Source organism: Lissotriton helveticus, chromosome 2_2 (genome assembly GCF_964261635.1).
Source record: "Lissotriton helveticus chromosome 2_2, aLisHel1.1, whole genome shotgun sequence".
Lineage (NCBI taxonomy): Eukaryota > Metazoa > Chordata > Amphibia > Caudata > Salamandridae > Lissotriton > Lissotriton helveticus.
The window spans coordinates 136211605-136233842 of record NC_136060.1 but is presented as its reverse complement, the minus strand read 5'-3'; the positions used below and the strand labels follow the sequence as shown (position 1 = coordinate 136233842).

Genomic DNA, 22238 nt, shown 5'->3' with positions numbered 1-22238 from the left:
TGAACTGAGTCATGCCTGACTTTACTTCCACAGTCCATGTAACACAGCAGTTTTTTACATTTGTGGGTGCATTGGCTGTGTGGGCAGTCCAGAGAATGTTCACATGCGCTGAATGTAGGGGTGAGTGGGGTGCTACAGCACCCCCCAAATAACGCTGCTGTTGTTCCAAAGGTAAAGAAGCAATAAAGTTGCTTTTAAATTATTGCTTTTATATTGTCACATTTGTTGTGTGTATTGACATCTGGGTCTGGGTCCACTTTACCCTGCCCTTTAACCCCATTACAATATGTTCATCCAAAAAAGAGAAAGAATGAGAGAGAGGCTTGAGAGGAGTGAGAACTTTAAGGAGATAAGTGGATGGGGGAGGGCAGAGCGAAAGTGTGAAGATAAAATATAGAAATGGAGGGGAAATGGGATGACTTCAAACGCGATACAGTATGGGTTAAGAGGAGAAAGGTGATCAAGAGACAAGGGGGCAGATTTACAAGAAACTGCTGCTTCTGTAGAGATGTGTCAGTTTCCCAGCGCCTGAGTGTAAAACCCTTGCGCCACCATAGATGCGCCGTATTTACAATACGGCGCACTATGGTGCAAGGATTGAGAAAATCTGACATCTGTTGGTGGAAAAGTCACGCATTGTATAAGTGGTGTCGCAATCACAACGCAACTCCAGCAATGCATGTGGAGGCCTATCCTCATTGTGCTGCGTCACTCCTTACCCCTGCTACAAGCAGGCGTAAGGTTTTGACGCAGTGGAGACCTAAAGGTCACAGATTGAAATCTTGTAGATTTCACTGCATCATTTTGAAAAGGCTTTCATGCGTGGGAACGCCTATCCTACATACATTATACCGGACGCAGGTAAATGTCACGCAGTGCTTTACAACGTGACGCATCTCCCTAGATGCGTCACGTTGTAAATGGGCAGCAACTTTTACGCCGCCGCATCACAAAAGTGATGCAACAACGGCGCAAAAGTGACGCAAGGGGCTTGTAAATCTGCACCATAATGTTGGAGGGAGGCTGAGAGAGGAGAGCAAAGGAGATAATGGAGAGAAGGGAATAAGAGCAACACACGAGGAGGTGAATATGGGGAAACAGTGTGCTTCGACCAGGAGGAGGCCAGGAAAAATATAAAGAAATAAGGTACATGCATAAGAGAGGGCCATAAATGAGACAAAGAAGGATATACATTATCCAGCGAGGTAAAAATATTCATTAAATGGTAGGGATTTGAAAGGAGTCTATATAGTGCTCCATTTTGATATGCTTTACAGTGCCAAACACTGAGGGATATCTCAACAATGACTGTGAAAAAACATTACACTAACCAATGTCAATCATGACAGTGAGGTTGCTCCTATTAAAATTTCACGTCTTGCCTAATTTGCTTCCCTAAGTGTGCTAGTTTTTTCCTGCATTTTCTTTGTCTGTATTTTTGCTATACAACATATCAACCTATTGTTCTGCATACTATCAACTCACTTATAGATGTTTGTGCTAGTTCAGGTTGTGGGCGAGGAGTAAAATGGGCCATGATTGAGAGCGCTGGAGTGGAGTCTGAAGGTAGTGCGCAGTTCTCACAGTGCCTGCCAGTGGGTCACAAATGTGTTTAGAATACCTGCTCAACCAATCTTGTTTGGCTCCTCTGTGGAGGGCAGAGGGCAATGGTGGTTTGTACTAACTGTACTTGTAATTATATGTAAAAGCGTGCAAAGGAGGTACAAAGAGTCTGTTGAAAATTGACCGGCCAAATGGAAATACAGTGTTCATAAGTGAATGGCTTTGTTCTTTTTTTGTGGTGGAGAATGGTAAAGTGAAGTAGATCCAAGAAAATATGTGCAGAAGGAGGAAGTGAAAAGAGTTCAGAAAAGAAAGAGGAGGGCTGAAATATGTGGATGGAAGATTTCAGAAAGATGTGGGTGGAAAAAGTGTAAGTCTCGCAGAGAGGTGGTAGAGGAAAGTGGCGTGAAGAGGACAATAGGAATGATTCTGTCACTCTAAAGGCTACTACCCCTTCTACATGCCAAAGACGCACCAAAGGCAAGCCCGTCTCTGCTCATCCGTGCCCGAATGGGACTAGGGGCGAGGAACCCTGCCTGAATCTCCATGAAGATGGTAACTTATTCAGCTCAATTCCTATACTCACTCATGCATAAACCTTCCCTGCTCAACTGTTCCAAATACGGGCAGGGAAGAGGGATTTGAGCAACCCCCTCTGGAGTTTTTCAATTTGCAATCCCGAGAAGTCAGAGCTAAAATACCTGAGCTCATAAAATGGAACCTCACACTCCTCAATTGTAGATCCCTGTCCAGTCATAAGTTTCAGCTACTAACACTAATGGATAATGAACAACTAGATGTCTTGTTCCTAACAGAAATGTGACATCATGACATCTCTACACTAGACATCAATCAAGTACTCCCCCAGGGATATTCTGGATATGGGAGAAACTGCGCGCACAAAAGCCGTGGTTGTATCACTATTATCCTAAAAGACACACATAGATGTAGATTTTATTCCTTGTCTATCCCAGACTCTGAAAATTTCTCTTTTACTATAAACTTGTCACCCACTGCTTCCTCCTCAGGAATACTAAGGCGTAATCCTCCAGGCACATGTACTAAGTTTGCAGAAGCCTTACCTGAGACAGCAGCTAGCATTGCCATCGAAAACCAAATTTCATCTCCTAGGGGATCACAACTTTCATGTGGATGAAATCAACAACTCCACGGTGTCAGGCAGCTTACATGACCTAGGCTGTCTGCAGCTCACCCAAAGAGTAGCAGGTTCCACCCATGACAAAGGACATCTTCTAGATCCAGTGTTTACAAATGACATTAATATAAAAATTGGAAACCCATGTCCGATGACCTGGACAGACCATGCCCTGATCTCAGTCACACTGGAGGGTATCTCATCCCCTTTGGAAAATAAGACATGGGAAGCTCCTCCGCTATGGGGGAGGAGCGTCGACCCCTGTCAGCAGCGTCAAAAATAAATAAAAATAAAACGATAATTTCCCTGTGTTTATTATAGCTTTCTTTTGTTTACATGAGTCTGGGGGGCGGGGCCAGGGGGCAACAGTTGTCCAAGGGGAGTGGTGTGCACTGTTTTTTTTAATTTATCTTTTTTTATTGTAACAAGGCATTAAACACTCCTTGCATTACAGTTGTTAAAAACAGGGCCCAGGATTATTACAGTGAGTCATAGGGTAGCCTTTGTTAATCAACTTTTGGCCTCAACATTATTCGCCCTCACATAATCTTGTAGTAGATTCAGAGAGGTACAGTCAAAAACAATTAATGGGAGGGTCCAAGGGTAAGTTTAACGACCCATGCTAGATACAAACCCCAAAGTGCAATTCTCATACAAACAGTATCTAGGAGTCAAAAGACCATGTAACTCAACTGTGGACACGGACACTAACACAACACAAACAGAGAGGTGGATACCCAAAAGTGCAATATATGTGACATGTGATTACCATGTGGCAACTCAAATCAATGGGCAAATATTCCCATCAGTAACCGTCCTGTACCGCCCTTTTTAACATCATTTGGGTTCTCCTTGCCCAGGAGACAGAACACCACCACACAGCCTAATGATAGTATCAGGACTATGTGTAGTTGTTATGATAAGGTGTAAACAATAAGGGTGGTATGATTTGGAAGTCTATGTGAGGTTACTGAATAAGCAGTGTGCATATTAGTGAAAGGTGTGAATACAACTAAAATTGGATAAATTGAGTAAGTTACAATTTTAATATTATTTCTCAATCGTCCAAGTCTAAAAACAACAAAGTGAAAGTACAGATTTAACAAAATATCTGTCAGCAATATTGGTCAACATGTTGCGGCATTTTAGAATGAAATAGTTCATATGCCTTCTTCAGGACCTGTTGTAACTACTGCTTATAACATGAAAGTTAAAATCAATATCACCTGCAATATTCAGGTTTCGTAATCCACCACGTACTACTTCGTATCATGTTGTAGACCAGAACCACAGGAGAAACATGGAAAAAATAAAAAACAACAATGCATGAATTGTGTCGCATTTTAGACACAACCATATGATCAGTGCATCATAATGAACATCACTAGGTATCACAATCAAGACATTTCATTTTTTAGTGGTATACCATACATCTAGGCCACTCACCCATTTGTAGTGGTGATGGCACTTCACCCCTCCTGGCTGCAGCTCAGGATTAGAGGAGCACCGCTCTGAATTTGGACATAAATTGAGAATTAATTCATTGGTCACTTCAATGGCCAGGTTAGCTTCTTTTAGCTCCACAGGTGCCCGAACAGTGGGAACTATTCGTCATCTGTGGATTTTTGGGAATTATGGCATTAAATTCACTCAGCACGCCAACATCATTATATTTTCAAGTATGTTATCTTGTGTATGTTAACCTACAATACCAGAATCCTGTCCAGATGTGAGTAAATTCCTTTTCACGAAGGAACAAAAGTGGCTCTACAAGTTGAATAGCGACAAGGAGGGACTCAATGAACCGAGGGTATCTTCGTTACAGCACTTTAACTATCAAATTTTTTTGGGGAGAAGTTGCCACACAAAATTGTAACTTCTCAAATAATTGTTAATATTGCTCCAAATAGAACACAGGGCTGCTCGGGAATTTTGATAGTCTTGGAAGCAGATAACTAAAATGCTGGTGAAAACCTTTCAGAAATCAATTTGATAAATAGTTGATTAATTGACCAGTCTACAAGGGGTAATAACATTCTCCCTCTGTTGCTCGATAAGATAACAGTACATAATGAGAAGTCAGAAATAGGCTATTGATGACACAAGATAACATACTTGAAAATATAATGATGTTGGCGTGCTGAGTGAATTTAATGCCATAATTCCAAAAAATCCACAGATGACGAATAGTTCCCACTGTTCGGGCACCTGTGGAGCTAAAAGAAGCTAACCTGGTTGTTGAAGTGACCAATGAATTAATTCTCAATTTATGTCCAAATTCTGAGCGGTGCTCCTCTAATCCTGAGCTGCAGCCAGGAGGGGTGAAGTGCCATCACCACTACAAATGGGTGAGTGGCTTAGATGTATGGTATACCACTAAAAAATGAAATGTCTTGATTGTGATACCTAGTGATGTTCATTATGATGCACTGATCATATGGTTGTGTCTAAAATGCGACAATTCATGCATTGTTGTTTTTTTATTTTTTCCATGTTTCTCCTGTGGTTGTCTGGTCTACAACATGATACGAAGAAGTACGTGGTGGATTACGAAACCTGAATATTGCAGGTGATATTGATTTTAACTTTCACGTTATAAGCAGTAGTTACAACAGGTCCTGAAGAAGGCATATGAACTATTTCATTCTAAAATGCCAAAACATGTTGACCAATATTGCTGACAGATATTTTGTTAAATCTGTACTTTCACTTTGTTGTTTTTAGACTTGGACGATTGAGAAATAATATTAAAATTGTCATTTACTCAATTTATCCAATTTTAGTTGTATTCACACCTTTCACTAATATACACACTGCTTATTCAGTAACCTCACATAGACTTCCAAATCATACCACCCTTATTGTTTACACCTCATCATAACAACTACACATAGTCCTGCTACTATCATCAGGCTGTGTGGTGGTGTTCTGTCTCCTGGGCAAGGAGAACCCAAATGATGTTAAAAAGGGCGGTACAGGACGGTTACTGATGGGAATATTTGCCCATTGATTTGAGTTGCCACATGGTAATCACATGTCACATATATTGCACTTTTGGGTATCCACCTCTCTGTTTGTGTTGTGTTAGTGTCCGTGTCCACAGTTGAGTTACATGGTCTTTTGACTCCTAGATACAGTTTGTATGAGATTCAGAGAGGTATCCATTGAAATCAGTGAGCAGGATGAGTTGGCTCGCTGTCTCAGGCAGTCAAACCATCATGAGCATTAATGCTCTCTGCACCCTAGCTGCTTTGTTGGATTGAGACAGCAAAGCACAGGCTCTCAGTCCCCTTGGGAGCGCAAATCATCGTTGCTCAGGCCAATCCTGAAGCTGCTCCCCTGGTTGCGAGCAGCTTCAAGATTGGGCGAAGGGGAGTCTGGGAGACGCTGCCTACAGTGAAGGCACGAGAGTAGCAGAGGATGACCATGCTGCTGGTAAGTTCTTTTTTTTATCCTTTTTTTTTTATTGTTTGTTATTTCCCCCCCTGGCCCTTTCCCTCTCCTCTGACATCGGCTCCTACTGCAATAAGAACATAATCAGCCTATGACTACGCTGGTCAAAACTGAATGAAGAAATATGAATGACCTCCATAGCCTCAAAAGAACCGGCCATAGGTAAACATCCCCAGTCACTGTGTGTACAACAAATGCTCAACACTCCCTTCTAGTAAGCCTAAACAACTCAACCACACTACCACAAATAAAGCAATTGAGAGTATTATAGCAAACTCCTGTAAACCAATATGGAGCATCTGGACTGTTTGCATGGTGTACCCCTACATTGGCACACTATATAAAAACCTAGCTTCTTACAGCGACAATCGTGAATAGCTTTAAGCAAGGGACTCTCAACGGTTGCCAAAAATAGATGGTAAAACTTATACCACCATGTCTCAAAGGGCATTGGAGTAGTGGCCTATAAAACACCAAGAATTCACTGACTTCAGAGCACATCTCAGAGGAGAAAATGTGCTTGCCAAATGTTTCTAATATTTTTGACACAATATCAGGCAGTGGGAAAAAAGGAATTGGAATTGAATCCCTTGTTGGTTGCCTGTACCACCAAACTCTCGGATATTGGATGCTATGTAAGAAAGGATTGGTCACCAGATGCGGAGCAATGGCGACAAACACTCCTATCAATCAGTGGGCCTGAACATGGTTTTGCCCATGACCCCAAAAGGGTATCCGTGAGGACCTCAATAAATGGCAGTAGAAGCACTGTTGGGGCATGAACTGATTGAAGTACTTCAGTTAAGACATTAGATATCACCTTTTTAGTGGGGAGCTGTAGGTGTGAATCTTCTACCACTCTTCCTATAATGACTACAGAAGAGGTGCTTTCTCTTGTAGCAGGATTGAGGAGGGGCACAAGGACACTGTTTTGAGAACATCCAGACTACTGGCTTCTTGGAGTTCCTCATACCAGTTTTACTCTTCATATTGTGTGATATAATCATCCCTTTCATCATAAATCTCATTGACTGAGTCAGTACTGAAAAGAGTGTGTAAGATTTGTGCCCAATCACGAGGTAAAGGCTAGTGATTACCCATTGGCTGCGTGCCTTTTGGAGCCAGACACGGCCTAAGTCCTGGTTGTGGTGGATACTACTCGAGTCAGGGAGCACAATGGGTTGGTAATCCTCCTCCAGCAGCTGCGGCTTTGGTATAAGTATTAATGCAAAATGGAGCCGGAATAGGGAGTGGTGGGAGAACCAAAATCAGCACTGATGTGTGTTCAACTGTCACAAAAGGTGCAGGGGGCCGAACCCTGGTAGAAGTCTGACAGGAGGCCCCTGCAGATCCTTGGGCCCTGAAAGTGCATCAGAGGGAAACGGTAAAGTGCCAAATATTCACAGCATAGCTTGTCTGATGTCATGCTGCAATGTCTCCAATGGACCTGGGAACTCAGGGTATGAGGGGACTAAACTCTGAACCGACTCCGATGGTGACTGTATGGGAAACAAGTTGATGCCCTTGTTCCCACTCTGGAGTCAAAGTGGTGGGAAGGGGGCAGATTCCCACTTCGACGAATTATATTTTCTCTGGACTTACCCGAAGATTTCGACTGCGACAAAGATCTGCCGCATGATCGAATTCAGCAGTGGGAACAGGACCCGGTCAAAGGGTGAAGGCTTCTTCAGCTTGGCGACGTAAGGTTTGACCAAGCGCGCACGGATCGCCTTTGGATTAATCTAGGCAGTCATCACAGACCCTGGAGTTGTGCACCAAAGAAGCACTTCGTGGGTGTTTGTCACAGGGATTTGTTTGCGTGACTCCCTACAAGGTTTGAACCATGTTTTAAGGGGATGAAAATTACACTCACACACTGGCAAATTTTAGATGAGAAATAAGTTGCAAAAACCAAGGGGAAGTTTCGGATCTAAATCTGAACATGTAGAAAGAAAGTACCTGATGCACAAGTAACTTACTTGTGTAACGATATATCTGTAAGAGACATTAGTTGGTGATAGATCCCTTACCTTAGAATATCCCCAAATGTCAAACTGGATCAGGATTTTTTTTCGTCAGCAGTACCCCTGTGCGTCGGTGGGCGTCGTCGTACGGCTCTGAGTACTTCGCTTGCGTCGTAGTCACCGAGATGACGCCCCTGGAACTATTTAGACGTGCCAACGCGCGCTGACGTCAGTTCTGTACATGACTTTCTGCGCCAGGAACGCAGAGCCATGCAAGATACTGACCACTGGTGCATTGAAAGTAGGGCCCTGAAAGGGATGACGTTCACCCTAGAAATCAGTTCGAGAACAGGGAGGATGAGTGGGGCGGTAAAGAATCTATCATCAACTAATGTCTCTTACAGATATATCGTTACACAAGTAAGTAACTTGTGCATCTGAAAGAGACACGTTAGTGATAGATTCCTTACCTTAGAATAGATACCCCACCAATACCAACCCCGATGGTGGGTCTGCGAACAAAGATCACACCAGAAAGTCACAGAGAACAGACGGCCAAAGAAGCCGTCTCACCGGACTTGACTGTCAAGACAATAATGCTTGGTAAAAGTGTGCAATGAGGCTCTCGTGGCTGCCTGACAGATGTCTTGCAGGGGGACACCACGACCCAATGCAGTAGTAGCTACTGTCGCCTTGGTAGAATAGGCGCTCAACCCCACTTTTTAGCCAAAGAATAACAGGCATTGATACACAAGACAACAAAGTGGGAGATAGTCCTCTAGTGTACAGCCCGGCCTTTCTTTGTGCCCACGTAGCCAACAAAGAGCTGGTCATCCACCCAGAACTGTTGTGTGCAACTTAAGTAAAATTAAAGCGCACGTTTTGGATCCAGACGGTGGAGCCTCTCTTCCTCTCTGGAAGGGTGCAGCAGCGGAAAGAAAGTGGGAAAGGTGATAGTCTGCCCAATGTGAAAAGCAGTGACAGCTTTCGGCAAGTAGGAAGGTCGATTGCAAAGCACAACCTTGTCCAGATGGACTGACAGAAAAGGAGGCTTCCAAAGCCTTTGCTGTGCAACATGCCACAAATCTTTTCTACCTGCAGGCATATACTGATTTGGTGGAGGGACGCCTGGCTGCCAGAATGACATCACAGACTTCAGGAGGCAAGTCAAATGGAATCAACTGTCACCGCTCAATCTCCACACATGTAGGTGGAGGCTGGACAGATTCGGGTGGAGGACCGTCCCCTGCTGCTGCGACAGAAGATCCACTCGAAGAGGCAGTCAGATAGGGGGATCCACGCTCATACTGAGTAGCTCGGGATACCAAACACTTCGAGCCCAGACCGGGGCCACAAGAATGACTTGGACCCGGTCAGGCCTGATCTTCTTCAGCAATCTGGGCAGAAGTGGTGTAGGCGGAAAGGAGTACAATAGACCGCAGCTCCAATCGCGACTAAAAGTGTCACAGAGCGAATGCCGCCTTGGAAATTCCAAAACGCAGAACAGCTGACATTGCGCGTGCTCTTCGGTGGCGAACAGATCTTACCAAGGCTCTCCCCACTGTCGAAAGGGCATCTTGCACCTTGCACCACCTCCAAGTGAAAGCACCATTCGTGATCCATCAGACACCGGCGGCTGAGTTCGTCCACCCTGGTGTTCAAAGAACCTGCCAAGTGTTGAACCGTCAAGGAAATGCCTCGTCGTTCCAGCCATGTCCAGAGGCGCAGAGCCTCCTTGACAGAGGAAAGGAATGCCTTCAGTGCAAGAAGGATCGCCCGAAGCTCCAGGAGGTTGATATGGAGCCTGGATTCCGCCGGAGACCAGAGGCCTCTGATCTCCGCCTCTCCCATGTGACCGCCCAATTCCATGAGGGACGCATCCATCACCACTGTGTGCTCCGGTTGGAGAAGGGAGAGGGATCTGCCACTGACCCAATGCTGACTCGTGAGCCACCACTGCAATGGTTGTGCAGTGCCCTCCGAGATCTGGATGTAGCCGGACAGGTTCCCCTGATGCTGCGACCACTGGAACTTCAGGTCCCACTGCATAGCCCGCATATGCCATCTGGCATGGTAGGTGAGCAGGATGCAGGAGGCCATGAGGCTTCAGGGTCATCCTGACCGAAACCCAGGACAAGGGCCGAAAGATCGGAATCATAGCCCGAATGTCCCGGACTCGCTGTTGGGGAGGATAAACCCCAAACTGCGCCGTGTCCAGAACCGCACTGATAAAGAAGGAATGAGGTGCGACTTAGGCACATTGATGGAGAACCCTAGCAAATGCAGGAGGTCGGCCGTAGTCTGGAGGTGGGAGACGACTGCCTGAGGCGAGCCCGCCTTCAACAGCCAGTCATCGAGAGAGGGGAAGACTGAAACCCCTGATCTGTGCAGATGAGCTGCGACCACCGCCATCACTTTTGTGAACACTCGAGGGGCGCTTTTAAGGCCGAAGGGGAACACGGTGAACTGAAAATGCTCCTGCCCTACCATGAATAGCAGGTAACGCCGGTGGGCCGGCAGGACGGGGATATGAAAATAAGCGGCCTGCAGGTCCAATGCTACCAACTAGTCTTGTGGGTCGTGGGCAAACAAGACCTGAGCAAGTGTGAGCATCTTCAACTTCTGCTTCCGGAGGAAGCAATTGACATTCCAAAGGTCCAAGATAGGACGAAGGCCCTTGTCCTTCTTTGGAACCAAGAAGTAGTGGGAGTAGCAACCACAACCTATTTCTGGCGTCGGAACGCGTTCTACGGCCCCCTTGCCCAAGAGGGCCGTAACTACCTGCTGGAGAAGTATCAAGTGATCTCCAAACATGCAGTGGTACTGAGGTGGCATGGCTGGAGGGGTTGCCTAGAAAGGGAGGGAGTAGCCTCTTCGGACATGTTGCAGAACCCACTTGTCTGACGTGATGGTTCACCAGTGGTGGAGGTGATTGCGAATCCTGCCACCCACTGCCGACTGGTGGGCCTGAAACACTAGACTAGGAAGGTTTGGAGGCAGTGGCGGTGTGGTGGTGGACTGACCTGCACGCTGGCCCTGTGACCCGCCTCTGCGGGTCCCGCGGCTGCACTGAGACTGTTGTTGCACAGGCCTGTGGCTCTGAAACAAACGTGCTTGGGTGCCCCTTCCTTGGCCAAGAAAGGAGCGAAAAGCAGAAGTGGAAGGCTTGCGTGTCATCGAAAGGCCTAAGGACTTGGACGTAGCTCGTGAGTCCTTAAAACGTTCCAACGCACAGTCTACTTTATCGCCGAACAGGCGAGTGATATCAAAGGGCATGTCCATCCACGTGTTCTGGACATCCCCAGAAAAGCCAGTCGTCCTCAGCCAGGCTTGACAGCATAGCGCCACTGTTGTTGAAATTGCCCTGCCCAGCGAGCCAGCAGTGTCAAGACCACAACGGATGGTGAACTTGGCTGCGTCACTCCCCTCAGCAACAGCTTGGGAAAGTATTGTCCGAGCCTCCACCGGACACTGAGGCAGCACTTAAGCAACAGTATTCCACACAGAATGGGAATAACGGCCCAAGACACATGCAGTGTTCACAGACCGCAGGCCTGAACTGGCAGAAGAAAAAATCCTCCCTAACTGCTCCAGTTTCTTGGATTCCCTGTCCGGAGGTGCAAAAGGGAATGGGCATGGGGATGCAGAGACTCGGACAACCAAGCTCTCGGGGTGGGGTGTTGGGAGAGGTTAAACGGGGTCCCCCGCGGCCGGCCGATGGCGTCAGGCCACGTTCTTGTCCACAGGAGCCCCTGTGTTGGGCCTGAACCATGTGCCCAAAAGAACGTCTGAGAGTGCATTGTTAAAGGGCAGCAGAGGCTCTGTAGAAGCAGAAGCTGTCCGAAGCACCTCTGTCAGGAGGTGAGTCCTGACGGCCACAGTAGGGAGCTTGAGGTGAAGAGCCTCGGCTGCCCTACGCAATACCATAAAAAGTGATCCACCCTCCTCCATAGCCACGGTAGAAGGAGACAGTGCACCAGGTTTCGGAGCATAATTCTGGTCACCTGGATCCTCATCCCAATCTGGATCTAACTCGCATTGGGCTGCGAGAGGGTCCTCAGACCACTCCCAGTCGTCCCCGTCCTCCATAGCCTGTGAAACATACGGAGGTGGGTGGACAAAGGGAAAAATTCCAAAACAGGTTTGGAATCTGCGTCGGTCGACACACTTCCGGGACTTGTCTCACGCCGGGGAGGGAGCCGGAGACGGTGTCGGCCGGGTGTGTGGCCAGGGTCGGCGACATCGATGCCAGTGGAGGTCGCACAGGGCCAACAGGCATAGAAGGGGATCCAGGCCTGGATCCACGGGGATCCCTCGGAGTCAATGCCAGAGTTGTCGACGAATTCGGGACCCGCATCCGGGCACGTGGGGCCCGAAGGCGCACCGGCGGCGCCGGACGGCCCGAAGAGACGTGCCATGTCTGACAGGAACTCCTGTAGCTGGGCTGGAGTCGCCGATGGACCCGGAAAAGGCGGGAAGGCCATAGGCAACTGCGTAGGCTCCGCCGGAGCCACAGGGGCAGCGCCACCGGCACCCTTAGCCGCGTCGCTCGACCGGCTAAGGGAAGGCGAAGAGCAAGAAAGCTTCTTCGCCTTCTTGTGCTTCGCCATACCTGACTCCGAGTGCAAACACTTCAAATGATGGTGATGGCTCCGCGGCCGGTCCCTCGACCTCCCTCGGGACCTTGAACGGCGCGGAGCTGACTCCGGGGCCTCCAGCCACTTCCGGGACCGCTCCCGCAAAGTTTTCAGAGCCATGGCCCGGCAGTGGTCACACCCCAGGCAGTAGAGACCCTCACGGTGCTGGTCCGTCACCGACATCTTGCGGGGACAGGCCAACAAGGATTTAAAACCGGGCATCCCTATACACCTGTAGATTGATATATACTTGAAAACAGAGCCAAAAAGTCCCCAAAAAAGTAGTAAAAAAATGACTGGGGGTACCGCTCTCTCCGGATCTGCTCTTGCTTGCGCGGAAAAAGGAAGAACTGACGTCAGCGCGTGTGGGCGCGTCTTAGTAGCTCCAGCGACGTCATCTCGGGAACTACGACGCCAGCAATGTAAGCAGAGCCGTACGACGACGCCTACCGTCACGCAGGAGTATTGCTGAAGAAAAAACTTTCTGGATCCAGTCTGACGCCTGGGGATATTCTAAGGTAAGAAATCTATCACTAATGTGGCTCTTTCAGATGTCAGCACATACTGAGGGAGCTTAAATGTGGCTCCGCTCATCCCTTTGGGATCCAGTTTAACAGCTGGGGAATATTTAGAAGGTGAGGAATTTGCAGTTAAAAGTATACGTCAGAAAAAAAGTGAATTAGGGAGGCTTACGAAGATGAAAGACAACAGCTTAGGATATCAAAGGGAAGATTTGTAAAGACTCAATGAAAAATCCAATGAAAAAGGTAAAATACCCTGCATCCACAGTGAGAGGATGGACAAGTGCAATAACTGCAGGTGCTAGTATGAAGGAGATCAATCACAATGTAAAGAAAACGGTGAGGTGGCAATAAAAGTCGCACCTCAAGATCAACTAAGAGTATCAGCAGTATACAGTAGAAAAACAGTTTGTCAGCATGACTGAATGAGATAAAAGATATCGAGATTCCTCATAATACAGAAAACAAAGCAAATGTAATCATAGATTCCATTGGTAATTTATTCATATATATTAACAATACATTACATTTGCTACAAAAGGACAAGGACTAAGACCTATAAATCATGCTTGACATAATTATAAAAGCTTTATTCCAGAATGTAATGAAGGTCCAGGCTTGTTTCCAAAAACACATAAATGACAGTCAACGCGCATTTCGTACCCACCGTGACTTTCACAAGGCTCTGTATTGTCTCAATAAAACAGAGAAGCTCGACAATTCAAGACCCGTAATCCAGCTACTTGTAAATTCAGCATTCAAAATTTGTAAATAGCAGTGTATCATTCATCTCTGGTCTCTGTTAATGCAGATGATAGAAGTGATCCTATATCCAATAGTGTTCCTATCCACATATTTAGTGAGAGAAACAGGGCTCCTAGTGATTTCACAAAAATAATGATCGCGGCATCAGGGGTACCTTTAATATGTCCCTTATTTGGAGGCCAATACATGCGTCAGTATGTCGTTCCGTATCCGCCATGCAGAGTGACGGATACGGGACGACATACTGACACATGTAATGGTACCGGAATAAGGGACCTATCAAAGTACCCCTGATCATTATTTTTGTTAAATCAAAAGGAGGCGCTGTTTCTCACTAAATACGTGGATAGGAACATCATTGGATATAGGATGTATGCACATGAAATCTCAGTTTACAGAAGGTGAGGACCTCTTTCCATGAAGTTCTGTGCATATAGTGAACATAAGAAATGTAATTTACCTATGAAAATTGCATGCAGCAACAGATGCAGGTATCCTCCCCATTCTACCTTCACACCATGGTCTATAATCAGGTCGGTCAGAAGAATCACTGCTATGTTGCACCTGAAAAGAAACAAAAACCAGTATTACATTTTTAAAGACTTAACACCAACATTTTACCATGGTCAGTCCTCATTTGGAGACATCCAGTTCAGGGGATACTGGGCCCCAAACATGGTGGTTGAAGTGATTTGCCTCTGGTATACTGAGGTATGTTTTACTACAGCTCTGCAAAGTGGGCCAAGTACAACCCTTTCCGCATTCAACTTTAAGTGTTGCAAGGACAAGCAGCACCATGCTTCTCGGTGAGGTGGAGTGGGGAGCACAGGCTCAGAACTAAACAAATAAGAGACAATATCAGTTACAATTACCAGCCCACTGCTCATCTTTTGAGGAACAGTATTTTTTATTCACAGCAGTACTAGAAACTACACAATTCAATCCAGTATACAGGGTAGTGATCCTGGTCATGATTCTCCCTTGTGGCGCAACATTCATTGATTGTCATGCTATGTCCCATTCAGGTGACTCTTGACAAGCTTGCTCACCTGAAAGTATTAAAAAAAAGTGATGGGGTGAGGCCAAGATGGTGACCTAGGAGGACGTCTATCCCGAGCCTCCCCGTACCGAATCCCCCTACCCGGCCAAATTCTGCATAAACACCCCCACCAGAGCCCCATGGTGGTAGGGGGTTGAGCTGTTACAGGGAGCCTGCATCTGCGTGTGGTCCTGGTTCTCGAACTCCGCAGAGAGCCCGCCACGAACCACCGCTGGCTGCAGTGAAATGGCGCCCTGACAAAGGAAGCGCGATGGTGGACGGGACCGGGGCTGACGAGGGAGGCCCCCGAGACTTAGCAGCCAAGTAGACCCACAGGCGGCGCACAATCTGCCTATGTGGGCCGTCTGAGGAAGAAGACAACGACGCAAAAGAGCTCCGTGAGCACGACTGCGACCCCAGCAGACAGTGAGTGGCTGAGAGGCGGAGGCGCGTGCAGAGGCGCGAAAATCGAGGCCGGGGCTGAAGGGCCTTGCCCAGCGCGGGCGGAAGCCACTCCCTCTACCGGAGAAACAAAGACCCTGATGCCGATCCAAGGGGGACAGAAACTACCATAAGTGACGGAGCATGAGGAAAGACAGTGCACGCCCTACGATCAGGGCTTTGCCTAGGCCCCAGCGCCGATAGGAGCACGTAACGCCTCTCAGAGTGGAGCGGCGAATTGTGGCCGGCTGTTGCGCGGACAACGATATCGGGGGCATATTTACCGCAGTGAGAGGGGGGCCCTGTTGGCGGCAGGGGTGACGGACAGAATCACATGCTGGACAGCTCAATACCCACAAAAGTAACACTGGCGAACTCCCCTCCCCTTTCTGCCCCCCCCCCCCATCTCAAATCTAGAGATTAGCTGGCCTGGACATTAATTAAGCCTGTGATTCACTCCCACATAAAGGGCCTGCATAATAAGCACTGAGGCCTCCAGGGCCACAACGAGACGACAGGGGGTGAAAACCGGAGGGAGGCACAGAGTCCTAGAGAGCCGGCGGCCAGCACTGAGGAACCGGCAGGAGAGGGTGCCTTTCAGATAGGGGCCTGTGTGGGTGACAGAGCAACAGCACCGCGAAGGACCTACAGGGAGAGCCAGGGGACTGAGAGGACCGCTTCCTCCCCTCGCCACATGGTCCCCAGGCAGGGAGAAGATCCACCCCCCAAACTCTCAGGTGGCACCTCCCGCTTTGCACACTAACCGCGCACGGCCTAGGCATGGAGGACGAACCCTAGAGACCCAAGGACGGGGAACAGATTTGGCGAACGGCTAGGGAGCATGGCCAGCACGAGGAAAAAGGGCGAGCGCACGCTCACCGACATGCTCCGAAAGGGTCCCCCCCCAAAGGGAGATAGGGGTTCCCCCTCTCCAGCGGCATCGAAGCAACACACTGAACTGGGAGATGGAGAGGTACCCATCACCAAATCATTCCTCGAAACCTTGTTCAACTCCCTGCAGAAGGACTTCCATAGATTGAAGCAGGAAGTGGCTGGGGAAATCCGAGAGATACGTCGCGAGGTGGACGGTTTAGGTGAGCGGTTAGCGGCCATCAAAGAGTCGGAACAGACCAGGAGTGAGGAAGTGGAACAACTCCAGCAAGAACTTATCCGCCTCCGAGACCAACAAGTCGATTTACAAGCGCACGCAGAGGATCTTGAAAACAGGTCTCGACGCAACAACATTCGGGTCCGAGGCGTCCCATCTAAAGCCGAAGGAGCGAACGTCACAGGATACCTGCAGGGCATGTTTCGAGAGATCTTGAGGGAGCAGACTTTGACATTCGTATAGACAGAGCACACAGAGTAGGACTGGCACGGTGCGTGCCTGACCCCCTCCTGACATCCTGGCCTTCTTACCAGATTTTCCATTTAAAGAGAGAATCCTCTGTGAAGCGCGTCAAACAACCTCCCCAATACCAAGGTCAGCCTGTGGCAATATTTCAAGACCTTTCAGCCGTCACGCTTCAAAAACGGAAAGCATTCAAAGTCGCCACGACGTTCCTGCGGGATAAAGGGGTCCCCTACTCTTGGGGTCACCCCTTCCGATTGATCTTCAAATGGAACGGAACCTTGCATCAACTGAGATCCCTCCAGGACACCGGCGCCCTGCTAGGTATTGAGCATGACGAGAGGTCTACCTCACCAGGACCATCCCAGCAATCCTCACAGGGAGGGTGGCAATGAGTCGGCCGCAGACGTTCGCCCAAAGCGGAACTGAAACCAGACCCAACCACCATAGCACAGGAACAGACCTTGGCCATTCATGAGGTGTCCAGAGACACATTGCCGACAGACTGACATCTCTGAGTGATGGGGACTGTTTGGCACTGCAACGATGCTGGTCCGGGGTGGTGGGGGGGGAGGAGCGGGCGGGGGTGGGGGGGGGGGGGGGGCGAGGAGGTTGCCATGGCTACACGCTCCTTTAAGTAACTTCACTACAGGCCTGCGTTACGTGCTGCCAGGCTTGGGACTATGATACAATGTTGGGGTTTTCCTGTTGGGGTTACGGTGGGGGATGGAGGGATGGGGTTTGGGAATCCAGAACGCGGGGGGGGGGGGTTGGGGGAAGGGTTCGGGTGGGTTGGGGGCTTGTGGATGGCAGGAGGGAACCAGTGTGCCGACAGGGTCCGGGGCCCTTGGGAGACACCCAATGGGGGAGTTTTCCGATATAATCAGGGGTTACTACACTCTACCGGCGAGATGACCGGGGCTACACTACACGATATCACCCTGAATGTGAAGGGGCTCAAAAACCCCATTAAAAGGAGGGTGGTCCTATCATATCTAGAAAACTGGGGTGCCGCTATATGCATACTTCAGGAAACGCACATCCTCACCAAAGACTGGCACAGGATGAGGTCCAACGCATTCCCTCAGCGATTCTCCTCCACCGCAGACAAAAAAGCGGGAGTGGCGATCTTATTTGCCAAACACTTTCACGGTCACATTGGGGACAAGGTCAGAGAGATCAAAGGCAGGCTCCTCGCCAAAACATAAAGGTGGGCGACATGCCCAAGACAGTAGAATCCCTGTACGTCCCTAACACAGGTCAGGAGCCCTTTCTTAAAAATGCCCTGTCAGAGACCTTACGCTCTCCAGCACACTTCCTACTCATAGGAGGGGACCTCAATCTGGTCATGGACAAGCAGAGGGATAGGTCTGGCCACCGCTTCGGCTGCACAGGAGCGCTTTCACCAGACGGGAGGGACTGGTTGACAATGAGGGGGTTGGTGGACCTATGGTGAGCTAAGCACCCCGGGACTTCACAATACACATTCTACTCCAACGTGCACCACATATATGTCAGATTGGACCACTTCATGGGTTCCTCAGAGTTGGTGGCTAAGGTGGAGGAGGTGGACATTATCCCAGCCGTCATCTCAGACCATGAAGCTGTGGAAATATCAATAGGGGTCCCATGCACTAAAGCACCACAGGGTCGTTGGAGGTTGCGGGAAGCCCTCCTGCAACGCAAGGAGATACGCGAACGCATCACTGATTACCTTAAGTTCAATGATCAACCAGACACGCCCACGACAGCCATCTGGGGGGCCCTGAAAGCGGTAGTGAGAGGAGAATTAATAGCCATTACAGCGGCAGAAACCAAAGAACCCAAAGACGAACGAGAATCACTAACAGCCAAAGTGACCGAACTAGAGAGGGTACACAGTCTAACAGGGGCTCCTAGAATTTTTAAACAGCTGAAATTCGGTAGAGCTCAGCTGGCAGGTCTAGATATTGATAGGGCAGAATACGCAGCAATTAGGCTTCGTCACATGTACTATGTGGGTGGGGACAAAACGTGACGACTTTTCGCAAGAGCGCTTCGAGCCAAAGTCCAATGATCCAAAATCACGACCCTACACGACATGCACGGGGAGAAGATACACGATGAGGCACAGATAGCTGAGGCTTTCAGAGAATACTATGCATCCCTCTACAGTGCAGATCCCCTACTTGACAATAATGCAGAAGCTTACTTGCAGCCACCACCGCCCTAGACGCGGAGGGTGCAACCTCGTTGGATGCACCTATCAGAATTGAAGAGGTGATTAGTGCAATATCCCGCCTCAACCTCCTGAAATCACCCAGCCCGGATGGCTTCTCCTCGAGTTTTTACAGTTTTTTGCCCCTTGGACGCGCCAATAATGACCAAACTTTTTAATTCATTCCAAGGTCCCGGCTCCATCCCTCCTGACATGCTAGAGGCTGATATAGTGCTACCTAAAACAGGCAAAGATACCACCCATTGCGCTGCCTACAGGCCGATTTCCCTACTTAACCTCAACCTCAAACTCTTCCCAGGGGTGCTCGCCTCACAGCTTGGACCACGGCTTCCGGGTATTATAGAACCAGACCAATCAGGTTTCATCCCAGGTTGGCAATGCAGCGATAATACCAAACGTATTCTCCACTTAATAGATAAATCCCACAACGTACAGTCCGACTCTGTGCTCCTGTCCATAGACACTGAGAAAGCGTTCGACAGAGTGGACTGGGGCTTTCTTGAGTAGATTCTGGTGCACTTTGGCATTGGGGAACGCTTCTGAGCGTGGGTTGCAAGCTGCTACCATCGGCAGCAGGCAAGGGTCCAAATTAACGGGTTGGGCTCAAAGCCATTTGAAATCCAACGCGGCACTAGACAAGTGTGTCCACTCTCGTCCCTCCTATTCCCCCTCTATGTAAAACCGTGAGCGCAGAGGGTGCGAGACAACCAGAACATCCGTGGCACCACCTTTGGAGGGGAGCCGCACCCAATTAGCCTCTATGTAGACGATATCTTGGCTGAGATCGACAACCCTGCGCTGTCAGTGCCAGCCTTCTTAGACGAGGTGGAGGCTTTCGGACGGGTGCCGGGCCTCAAGATGAACAAGGGGAAGTCGATGATACTACCACTCGGCAGTAATTCCCACGCCACAAACGAGTGGCCTTGTATAATGGGGGACTACTGGTCCAAACACACCTCCCATACTTGGGTATCGTCCTTACCCCACTACTGAGCAAACGGTCGCCCTGAATTACTCTAAGGTCACCTCGCAGGTCCAAGGGGACCTCAGAAGATGGCAGAAACAACCATTATCCCTACTGGGGCATATCACAGCGGTAAAAATGTTGGCACTCCCCAAACTACTATACATCTTTCAAACTATCCCAGTGATGCCCCCTGCCGGAACCATCAAGACTCTGCAGGAGGCGATACACCACTTTGTCTGGGCAGGGAAAAGACCGCAAATGCGTAAAAGCTTGGCCTTTAGAGGGCCAGACGAAGGTGGCCAGGGGATCCCTAACCTGCAGCAATATTTTCAGGCAGCACAACTGAGGTATCTAGTGGAATGGTACAGGCCTGAATCAGAGAAGAGATGGCTCTTCTAAGATAGGGCAATGGCTCCGACGTCGCTCTGGAAAATACCCTTCCTCCACCGAGCGCACAGACCTAGATATCTCCAGAAATCGCCCATCACTCGCACGGTCTTAAGCGTATGGGACTCGGTGGCAACTAAAAGAGAGCTCATGACGTTCCCGTCACCGCTAACGCCTCCGCATGACAACCCTGACTTCACCCCAGGGATGGACAACCACATGTTCCCACAATGGCACGGGTCAAGTTGTAGATCGGCGGGCCATCTCTTTGACCTAGAGGGATTCATACTGTTCTCAGCACTTGCACAGCTTTGTGACATTGCCGTTCATCAACGATTCCAATACTTTCAATTCAGACACTGGCTAACGCACTCTGAAGTTAGCCCCCTAGTTGGTAAGAAAATGACGGGATTCAAAAAATGGCTGGTCACTAAAGAATCAGATCGCAAATGAATTACCAATCTCTACAAGATGATTTCCCCACCCCCGGAGATACACCGATCTGCCGGCCAGCGGCGTTGGGAGGAGGAGAAGGGACGAACTCTCATGAATTGGGAATGGCAATCTATATATTACAGGGCCATTTACAAGGCTAGGAACACAGCAGGCAGAGAGACAGCAGAGAAACTCGCAACTTACTGGTATCTGACCCCAGTCAGACTGCATAGAGGCAATCCGGCCAGTGCCTCGACTTGCTAGAGAGGGTGCGGTGAGGAAGGTACCTTGACATATCTTCTCTGGGACTGCAGGGAGGTCACGGACTACTGGACATCAGTCCTCAATGACAGACACCCACTTTGATACCGAAATTCCATGATTCCCTGCATACACTATTATGGGACTCTAGAACACGCTCACAGTTCCACTGAAATTCCCCAGAGGGCGACAGATAGGTCTGGCAATTTAGGCAGCCTCCCAGCACATCCTATCCCTTTGAGGAACAAATACACGGCCCACACAGACACGGGTTGACTACATAAACTCTGGTACATGCTGAGTATGGAGCGCATCCAAGCCACGCTCACAGCCCTGGTCAGCAGTTCTTCAAGTGCCATTCAAGAGAACAGAGGAAGAATGACAACCATGAAATTAAATATTTTATCCACTTCTGGACTGTCCTGTAATACTGATGGTTTCTAACGTATTAAGAAGGATTTTGTAGTCAATGGTATCAAATGAGCCCAACAAGTCGAAGATGACTAGCTTGTCGATGTCTCCTTCATCAATGAGCTGGTAAAATCACTGAAGGGAGATAGACCACAAGCATGGTGCTACGATCAGGGTGAAAACTAATTAATACAAAGTCCTGAAGGTGACGCAAGGCCACTTTTTTCAGAAGTTTGAGTATGGGAGCAATGAGATTGGCCTAACATTTCTCTTATATCAATCATTCTCTGGGCACCCTTCTTTAGTAGAGAACTCACTAAGGCTACCTTCCAAGAGTCAGGAAAAATGCCATGCTATAAGGAGTTGTTAAAAACAGTCAGGAGGATGTCACTTGTGGTTAAACAGTGGCTAAACAGAGCGGATTTTAATGCCAACACCATACGTTATATCTAAAGAGCAGCTGTTCAATATGGTCAGTGTAAGGAAATAATTTTGTATGGTCACCACCAAGTTTTTGACTGATGCTGCTAATGTTTCGACTCTGAGATTGCACATAGGCCTCCTGACCAGACCTCAGTGGCAGTGCATTGACCCTAAAGTGTATGTCGACCTAGCCATTTCCATTTGGGTACAGTCAGCTCACCTGCAAGTCCACAGTATCCATTTCTT

The 22238-nt window shown here is 48.5% G+C and overlaps 1 protein-coding gene across 11 annotated transcripts in view; it reads right to left on the bottom strand.

Moving 5' to 3' along the window:
- Nucleotides 1–22238, bottom strand: part of FRYL (FRY like transcription coactivator) — a 2496013-nt gene that overhangs the window by 957667 nt on the left and 1516108 nt on the right. For all 11 annotated transcript variants that reach the window (XR_013608325.1, XM_078678213.1, XM_078678216.1 and 8 more), the window contains one exon: nt 14520–14623. Coding sequence is in view for 10 of the 11 variants with exons in the window: in XM_078678213.1 (XP_078534339.1) it covers nt 14520–14623 (104 nt within the window). In the remaining variant the exon portion in view is untranslated. The remainder of the gene's footprint in view (nt 1–14519; nt 14624–22238) is intronic.